The following is a 9,680-nucleotide window of genomic DNA, read 5'->3' on the forward strand; positions in this document are numbered from 1 at the left end:
CCATCTTTACGCCAGTGTGCTACCTACCGGTGGGTTGTTCAGTTCAGCGGAGCAACGGTGCTGTTGCTGATCCACCACCGAGCAGCTAGATAATCCTCACTTTCCACTGGGACGAGCAGCCCAAAAAACATCCGAGCACCATGGCGGATAGAGAGAACTTAGTATACCAGGCGAAACTCGCCGAGCAAGCGGAGAGATACGACGGTAAGACCCCCGTATAAATGATAATGGTCACTGCAGAATGCCTGGCCCCTCTTTGCCCCTCCAGTCTCCGTGCGCAAGGGGGGCTTTTGGAGACGCAGGTAAAACACTAACGTTACGCATGGATCTGTTGGGTGAGGGACAAAATGGCGGAGGTTTCTCCAGCCGAATGAATCAGTAAACGTCTTTTAATTAATTTTTCTTTCGGGTTCAGACGGAAGGTGCATTTAGATTAGCGTGCCTTTGTCGCGTGGCCTGGTTAAATGTTAGCTTACGGTAGCTGGTGAGCTAAGCTAGTTCATTGCGTTAGTTAGCTACCACTGTAGCTACCTAGTGCTAACTAGCTAAACTAGCCATTCTTCAGCCCCCCCCAGACACGCGTCGCACCAAACTCCATTCAGAAATAAATCAAACGTCTCTGCTTCTGTTGTAACCGTTGGACTACACGTGGTATATATCTCCAGCTTCAGTCGGAAGATATATCAGAAAAAATGTATCCGTACCACCGTTAATGCTAACGCACCGCCCACACCGAGTGTGTAAGAAAATACAGCTCCAGTCTCACAAAACCAATGGTCAACTACCATTTGATACACTACATTTAAGCATTTAAGAGTGACATTACTTTGCAACAACTCGTTTAAGGTCTGAATTGTTAGTTGAACCCGGAACAATTAGGCAAACAATTAAAAAAAAAACTGAAATATGAAGCTCTTTGTGTTGGTCCGTCTGCTATTGTACTTTAATGAGGCCAGTGTTGTGCTGGTGTGAGTTAATTGATTCAGAGGTGGAGCACCAATGGTGGACGGGAGTAGGCGAGGCACAGAGTATTTCTTTTATTTCAGCACAGCAACGTTAATTGAGCTGCCTATTGGTACATTTACACTGTAGTTGATTTTAGATATTCAGTCAATAATGTTGATCCTCGTGGTGCACAGAGGCCTCATCGGTGTGGTGTGATCCATCTCTTACACTGATGGAGTGACTGAACTACACACTGCATCAAACATTTTAGTGACAACACACGAGTGCTTCTGGTGTGAGTTACTGCATCTTGTCAAAGACGTGTACTTAGTTCTTCATGATAACAACTCATTTAGTCATGCACTATAATAAATCATAAACATTTGCATTATTTCTTCTCATCAAGGCCCAGGACCCCGTCTCATTGACACATTGACATCTGTCTACATGCTTTAAGTTAACGCACATCTTTGACTATATCTCTGTACATTGCATATTTTAATGCAAAATTCTAATGTGTACATTTTTAGCAATATCTGCTTTTCTTTTTCATGTAATCTCCTGTCACTATGTTAATGTAATGCACCAAATCAAATCCCTAGATACCGACTTGGCAATAAACCGGATTGTGATTGAGGCGTGGATCTGCACGGCTGCTCACTGCAGCACATCCTTTATCATCCTTAGTTCAACATGACCCCACAGGACCCCGACCATGCACTGTATTGCATCAATTTATACCAATAACGCACACTGAACCTGTACACGAGCAGACTGCTGGTGCAATACAGGGACAAAATATCTTTAAAAAGGGAAAAGACACTGCAGGTGTGATAATGGCAAGACGCCAACAATGATCTGTTCATCTTATTACATAGAAAGTTATTTAAATTATAAAAGATGGTCGTTATAATTCTGTTGATTAGCTACAATTGGTGTGAGTTTTCACTGGCATCGAATATTGGTAGCTAGGACAAGTTAGCGGACTGCGGTTGCAGAGTGCTGTGTGTGTGTGTGTGTGTGTGAGCTCCAACCTTTGTGTAACACAGGGAAAGAAGCTCTCCATTTAATGAGACTTAAACGCAGTTAAGACTCTTTTGTTGCGTGAATAGTCGGCGGTGTTTTAACGTGTCCGTGTCACAGCTCTACTTGTCTGACGGAAGAATTCATAAGATACACTTTCACCACGACAGGAAGTCAATGAGGTGGCATGTTAAAACTTCTTTAAAGCAACCGGCCAGATATTTACGTCATTGGTATTGATCAACTCTACTGTACAATGGAGTCCTCCCCCCTAAGTCCTCTGGACACGGCTGCACTGTGGTTTAGCTGAGCTTCAGCTGCTGCTTCGTGTGTCCAACAGTTGTGTGGTGTACAGCTCTTTCATGTGCTTTGGTTTCTTCCTGCATCTGGTCTATTTTTAAATGTATTTGAAGACACGTGGCTTTGAAATTTAGAAAAAAAAGTTAAAATGCATTTTATGGGTTAATGTCTGTAAAAAGACAAACAAGCCACTGGGTGCTATTTTTGTTTCTTTCTTTGGTTGAAGTGGGTGAGAGACAGACATGCTGTTCAGTAGCATACACACCAAACTGAGAGCTAGACACCAAGGAAAATGACTAACAATGAAACCGAAAAGCACATGTTTGAATTTGTCTTTTTTGGTGTTCTGAGTGGACATTGGAACCACAGCGATGCAGCTGGAAAGGTATGCAACAATCAGTAGGTACATGGCCATCCATGATCATATATGCATTTTAAATTTGCACCATTGAGCTAAATTGCCAGCTAACAAAAACATAATTTTGTCAGACAAGCTGACATGCGTGGCTGAGTGCTGCTTCAAATGTGACCAAAGCACCCAAGACTTCCCTCCATCAAATAGCCCCAAAAGAGCAATGATCAGACTGGAGACACCCTTTTTCATCCTCAGAGGAAAAGCCACAGCTTGTGCATGCACCACGGGTGACAAATTCAACCTCTAAAATAACACAAATGCCATCTTAGCTGGTGGTTAAAGAAGCCCAGTTTGTTTCATCAAGAGACCGAGGTTGACTGATCAGTTCAATGGAGCTGCAGAGCTTGCAACGCTGAGAACAGTTTTTTAAAAAGCACAGAGAGGTCATTGAGTGTGTTTGAGTGCGCGCTGGGCTGGAGGGTAAAATGATCAAAGCAGCATTAGTGCTCCTGGCTTGAAACCATCGTGTATCAGGTTTCACCAGTATGCTGCGCAGCACCCTGCCATTGGCTTCAACAGATAACACCCTGTCTGTGAAGCGGAAAGCCAAAAGACTGGCACACCACTCTCTTACCTCCAGGGTAGCACGGTTAGCATGGGCGCTGGGACTCGTCTGCAGCTTGAGCTCGATTCCGCCATTAAAGACAGTCATCACATTTTTAAAAAGGCATTAGCATTCCGCACATGATGCTACTCGGACGATTCGAAATCATCCCACAGAATATGTAGTTGCATTTTGATATCGGCATATAAGTAATAATCAAATAATATCCTAAAGGCTTATCCAGAGACAACTGCTGCAGTAGTTTAGTTCGATGTTGACGTTGCCTTCTATGCCCCCTTGAACTGCTCTGGGATTTGGTTCCAGAGGCCCCATGCAGTGTCTGTTGTTAATCCCCAGGGAAACGGCTTGTTTGCTAATTAGTAGCTCCTTCAGAGCGGAGTATTAAATTGTTGTTTATTGTAAATTCTTTATCAACCACATCCTACTGAATCACCTTGAGAGGATGTGAGGCTCAGCCTTCTGGTACATAGTCCTGGCTCCGGTCCCTGTACCGTACCATCGGTGTCTATAGGTGGTGAATCTCTGCATTAGAGGAGTCTATACTTGGGCAGAAAGCTTTCTAGGCTCTGCTCTGTGGTTTGAACTCATTCTTAATGGAGGGTGGATGTGCTTCCTTTATGTAGGCCTTATTTGGGCCATGGTTGATGATATGTTCTCTATATGGATGGGTCAAAACATCATTGAACACTAGTACTGGACTGTTGGAGAAACCCAACGTCCCACTGCAGTGACCAATCTCGTAACTGCCGATCAGACCAGAACCCAATGGAGTGTGAAGACATGTTTCACGTTTAGACACTAGATTTGGCCGTGTGCACCAGTTAAATACCCACCGTTCTGATAGGCCTCACGCCCGGGTTAGGTAAAGTGAATGCTTCACACAGTTCAGGTTGTTGCTCCTTCTGTACTGGCCTCCGCCTTATGCTATTTGTTTCCCCGTGTCTCCCAGAAATGGTGGAGTCGATGAAGAACGTGGCCAGCATGGACGTGGAGCTGACAGTGGAGGAGAGGAACCTGCTGTCGGTAGCGTACAAGAACGTGATCGGGGCCAGAAGAGCGTCCTGGAGGATAATCAGCAGCCTGGAGCAGAAAGAAGAAAACAAAGGCGGAGAAGACAAACTAAAGATGATCCGGGAATACAGAAAAACGGTAATAACTGGTTATTTTTCACTGATTGTAAGCAGTGTGAGAATGTATCTTTTTGAGGTTTCTAAGCTACACGGTTTTGATCATGAGAATGCAGTTCTTTCCATGGCTCTTCCTGCATTGGAAATGCAAACCCCTACTTAGAGCTTTAGGTTGCTACGTACCTTGTTGTTTCACACAGATCAGTGTATCTGTAGTGTATCTGTCAGATAATCTCATTTCCACATTTAGTAGCGAACTTGCTGGCAATGTTTTGCCGTTTTTGGCAGGCCTCTTTCAGGTCTCCTCCCCTGACCTCTCCACTTTGAGAGGAGATGTTGAGACTTGTCTGAGTGAAATAACGAGCTCGCAGCAACCAAGAATCGGCTGTAAATCAATTCTTCCTCATTTCTGCTGCAGAGTAACTCCCACTCACTGAGCGCAGCAGTCTTCCAATCATCGAGTGAGAGCAGAAACACATTTTATTTGCAGGGTTTTGTACGCATGTCCTTTCCCACAGCTGTATGTAAGATGCTGGAAAAGTTTCATGGATCTGTTTTGTGTACATTTTATTGAAAAGAGCTCAGAGAGCCGATTGACTGGCTGCCTCGGAGACCACGGCCCTAAACGCTGCCTTGTGCATCTCTGCCCACCTGCAGCTATTGTTTGTGTGACAGTTTGTTGTGCATGAAATATGAATGTAGGGTATTGTTTTATAATGAGTAACTGATGGTTTTGGCTCGTAGACATTCATTTATCAACTATAAAATATCAAACACGGTTTAAATTGCAACTGATTAGTCAAAGGGAACTTTATTCTAGTACCTGTGAGGTTTTATGTGACCATACAGGCCGTTGACTGTAGTGTGTGTGTGTGTGTGTTGGTCTGCAGGTCGAGAAAGAGCTGAAATCAATCTGCAACGACATTCTGGATGTACTGGACAAGCACCTCATCTTAGCTGCAGTCACAGGAGAATCTAAGGTTTTCTACTACAAAATGTATGTATCCAACACATGTGTGTATAAATATTGACCTTATCTCACTTCTCTCCAATCCACAAATTACCAGGTAATCATTATAAGTATGTGTTTATCTGAGCCACTTCCTGTTATGGTTTCAGTGCAGGGGATTATACGTGGATCCATAACCAAGTAATTTAATATTCTTGTGTAGTGAGAAACTAGACATGAGCTAAACCTCATAGTGGCTCTAGGAGGAGATTTTCTGTCACTGCGTTAGTTGCTAAATGAACTGTTATGTAGTCGTGTCTTAAGTACCTTATTCAGAGTAAGCCAGGGTCCCGTCATGTTTTAAATGTGCCATTAAATGGTAGGTGAAGTTTAGGTTTAGTGGCCGAGGAGGGAAAGTTATGCAACCGACACTCTTTCAGTTCTGCGAAAGTTGCAAAGCAAGCATTAATAATTGTTGGACCAGCTAATGGGGCTCAGTATTCAACAATGTAAATACAATCTATAATATGGATTGTAGGGGTGCCTTGATGTTCTTGTCCCAAACTGTATTGTTCTATACGTTAACTTCAGCGCTGCTGGTTTGTTAATGCGTTTGTTTGTTTGTGTTGTTCCCTCTGTTCAGGAAGGGAGATTACCACAGGTACCTGGCAGAGTTTGCCACAGGCAACGACAGGAAAGAGGCAGCCGAGAACAGTCTGGTTGCGTATAAAGCTGCTAGCGACATCGCCATGATCGAACTCCCTCCAACGCACCCTATTCGTCTGGGACTGGCCCTTAACTTTTCTGTTTTCTATTATGAAATCCTCAACTCGCCAGACCGTGCTTGCAAGTACGTGTGATCATTTCATGTTGACATTGATGTACGACATCGTTTGTGATTCTCAGATGAATTTCCCTCCATACAATGCTGTCCACCTGTTCACTGAATGCAACTGTTGTCTTGTGTTGGACAGGTTGGCGAAGGAAGCGTTCGACAATGCCATCGCAGAACTGGATACGCTGAGCGAGGAAAGCTATAAGGACTCAACACTTATCATGCAGTTGCTACGTGACAACTTGACACTATGGACCTCAGACGTGCAGGGAGATGGTGAGAGAGCCATTCTGTTTAACTCACGGCTTCAGTTATAGTTGGCATCTACTAGCATCTACATTCATCAGTGATACTGAATGAAAATTAGTTGATTTCAGTTTCTGAGATACTTGTGTTTAAGTGCTGATGCCACCAAAAAGCATCCTGAAAACTGAAGAACAAACTTTTTCTCTAACCTTTCCCTTCATCCCTGTGGTTTCTCTGAAGTGAGTCTCTCTCTATCTCTCTCTCTCTCTCTATATATATATATATATATATATATATATATATATATATATATGTACACACACACACACACACACACACACTGCTTTAACTTCTCATCTCTCCACCGTTTGTCTGTAGATTCTTAAGGACAGCCCTCTTCCCTCACTCTTCCATTATACAAGTCTAATTTGTAAGTCATTCCTTCTGCCTGTCTTTGTCTGTTTCACCTCAAGCTGTCTCACCACCCTGGCATCCCTCACTAACCTCCTCACATTATAAAGGAATGTTTTTTGGGTGAGAGGAGATTATCTCCTGCCCTGTCTGCCCACAGCTCTGAAGGATTACGTGCTGCTTTTTCACCTGTTATCCACCTATTTCTGCACGAGTGTAACTCGAGTGCTGTGTGCTTTTAGTGTCGTCGGAGTGTCCGCGAGTCGCTAAAAATTGAAATAATGCTAGGTTGCGTTTTGTTTGAATAGTACTGTCCACTAGATTTCATTTCCCAGCTCCTCTTATCTTCTGTTACTCATTGTAGTCTCTCATTGAGGTTTTATTTGTCCCTCTTTTTTTCCACAATTTTCTCTCAACACGCTTCCAGTGTAAGTAATGGGGGGGGGGGGGTACAAAACTAAAAGCTAATACGAGGGGTGGAGCCACAATCCTCTGTAGCTCCATATCGCGCTACATTCTTAAGATTGTGATTCCGGCCTTGGAACACAGACTGAAAGAACTTGCGGATGCCTTCGCCGTGCTCGTCCGTCTCACTGAACACAGCCCGTTGGGGCGGTGCAGCAGTAAGCCCGTGAACGCAGCGCTCTGGAGTGTGATGTAACGGATAAACTGCAGTAACAGCGTGCGAGGCCGCGGCTCCGTCTCCCGCGGCTTTCTCACATCCCGGTTAGCCGTGTTGCTAATGAGCACTGTTGCGGTTTCTGTTCTAATCATGATGGATTCTCGAGCCTTTTGTTATTCGTGCCTCTTAATTCTTCATTACACGGATGGCTGTGCTGTCTCTATGGTAACCTTTCTCAGCAACCAGTCGTACAGGTTCACAAGGCATTTCCCTCCCTCGGTACGTCTGACCGCGGCTTGTTGTGAAGGCACTGTGGACTAACTGGCTCACTCGACTGCATGTTGACACGATCGGCGCTTAACACTGTGGTCTACTTCTACGTGTTGGGATTGTTTGTTGCATGGTTGACCAATCCACACACTTCTGATGGAACGATTGTGTTTCAGGGATTTCAGTTTGACTCTTCAAAAAGCACCAAATAAGCACGCAGACCTTTCCCTCGTTGTATTCCTTTACGCTTTCTAATAACGGCACGGCAAACAACGTCTTTGTGCCAAAACAAACTGCATATCCTGTTCATGAGAGAGGACAATATGATCTGCTTAATGTTGAACTGGTAACCCGGTTGGCAACAAGTTTGTACTTAATACTAAAACTTTATGCTATTAAGCAATGCTGATACAGCTTTATTTTGGCACGACATTAATGTATTTTACTGTTTTGTAGTGACGGGAAAATTTAGCAAGCCCCTGTTTAGTTTTTATGCCTTTAATTCAGCTATTGATTAAATGTTAATGATAATAACATAATGCTAATAACAATAGAAATTAATCATTCGTCAATAACAAGCCGTGTGTTGTTATGGATAGAGAATACAATAATCTCAGCCGGATCTGTGAACTAGTCTTCCTCCTGGTCGACCTCATGGAAGCTAAACACCCAGCAGGGAGGAGCTTCCTCTGGCTGGCCTGTTCATCAGAACGGCCACATTTAATTAAGCCGCCTTTTTAAAGAGAATCTCTCATTGAGTGTGCAGAGATGACATTGTGTTATGTTCCTTTCATTATCTCAGGTGAAGAACAGAACAAAGAAGAAGCACCACCACCGCCGCCGCCAGATGCGGAGGAAGAGACCCAGTGAGACTCAACGACACAAGACGAGTCCTCTTCCTCCTCCTACCCATCCTCCCTTTTTTCCTCTCCTCCCAGCACTAGCTTCTGTCCCCAGCCACAGTTTTCAACTGGGTTTATACTGCAGCCCACACTCTTCCTCTCCCCTCCATTTCTACCCATCTGTCTTACCCTTTCTCCTCATATGCATGTCATGTCCCAACCCCCCCCCCCCCCCCCCACAGGGCCCACTTCCCAGGAGTTTTACCTTATTTTTGATGACTCATTTTGCAAGCCTGTACCCTTTAAGGTTCATGTCCTCTTTTACTGTTTTTGTTTTTTGTTTTGCTTTACTTTGCTGTATTATCTGTTGCCAAGTACGCTTGCCTGTATTTCTAACACACATATGCAAGAGTTTATTTAAAGACAATACTTAGCTGTTCAACTTTTTCCTGTATTTGGGTGTTTCTAAACAATATATTGTCCGTGCAGTCAGTCAGTTTTGAAACATTTCAGTTTGCAAATTGAGGAAATAAAGTGGCGATGAAAGATTTAAAAGGGATGTGTGAAAGCTTTTTGGAAGAACTAAGTGCCCTCTTTACTTTGTGGTTACCAAACCTGCTCCTTCGACACATCAATAGTTGTTTTTTTTTAAATGACAAATAGCAGAATGTCCCCCTTCTCCAAGCATCACTCTGACCTCTATTCTTGTCCATTCTCGGACCAAGTAATGTGCTGCGAGGCTGTAGCGCTTTTGCTAATGGCAGATAGTTAGGTAATGGCTTTTTAGCAGACAGAACGCGTATGTGTGTGCGTGGGAGGGGAATGCTCAACACTATTGATTGTAATATAATGCAGTTTTGCATTGGCACCATATAAAAAAAAAAAAAAAAAAAAAAAACGATTTTGGGAAATAGAGACCTGCTCTATCTTTACTGTCCTGACTATTTCAGGTTTCCTCTTCTCAACTCTTTCTTTCCTACTCCTCGTTTCCTCTCTTCATTCTCTTCGGTATGTGTAACGTGAATCTGATTTGTACTACTGGATATTCTCAACGGAGCCACAAGTACCATCTGTATTCTTACGGAAACACAGCATGGAATTAACATTAAACTTCAAATTCAAATGTGTAA

The 9,680-nt window shown here is 43.5% G+C and overlaps 1 protein-coding gene across 2 annotated transcripts; it reads left to right on the forward strand.

Moving 5' to 3' along the window:
• On the forward strand, nt 1-9,680 carry LOC142960076 (14-3-3 protein epsilon). 2 transcript variants are annotated; one of them, XM_076101680.1, is made up of 7 exons: nt 1-204; nt 4,198-4,397; nt 5,266-5,372; nt 5,968-6,174; nt 6,299-6,435; nt 6,784-6,835; nt 8,511-9,680. In XM_076101680.1, exons 1-6 carry the CDS (start codon nt 141-143, stop codon nt 6,789-6,791), a joined length of 723 nt encoding a protein of 240 aa, XP_075957795.1. In that variant the 5' UTR covers nt 1-140; the 3' UTR covers nt 6,792-6,835; nt 8,511-9,680. The 2 variants fall into 2 exon arrangements, with proteins under 2 accessions (XP_075957795.1, XP_075957794.1); XM_076101679.1 differs by lacking the exon at nt 6,784-6,835.

This window comes from Anarhichas minor, unplaced genomic scaffold (assembly GCF_050575085.1).
Source record: "Anarhichas minor isolate MPS153535 unplaced genomic scaffold, ASM5057508v1 ptg000027l, whole genome shotgun sequence".
NCBI classification, from domain to species: domain Eukaryota; kingdom Metazoa; phylum Chordata; class Actinopteri; order Perciformes; family Anarhichadidae; genus Anarhichas; species Anarhichas minor.

Coding starts and splice junctions, on each gene's coding strand:
- LOC142960076 (XM_076101679.1), top strand. CDS start 141: ATGGCGGATAGAGAGAACTTAGTATACCAGGCGAAACTCGCCGAGCAA. Junction 205..4,197: donor GCAAGCGGAGAGATACGACG/GTAAGACCCCCG, acceptor CGTGTCTCCCAG/AAATGGTGGAGTCGATGAAG. Junction 6,175..6,298: donor TCGCCAGACCGTGCTTGCAA/GTACGTGTGATC, acceptor TGTGTTGGACAG/GTTGGCGAAGGAAGCGTTCG.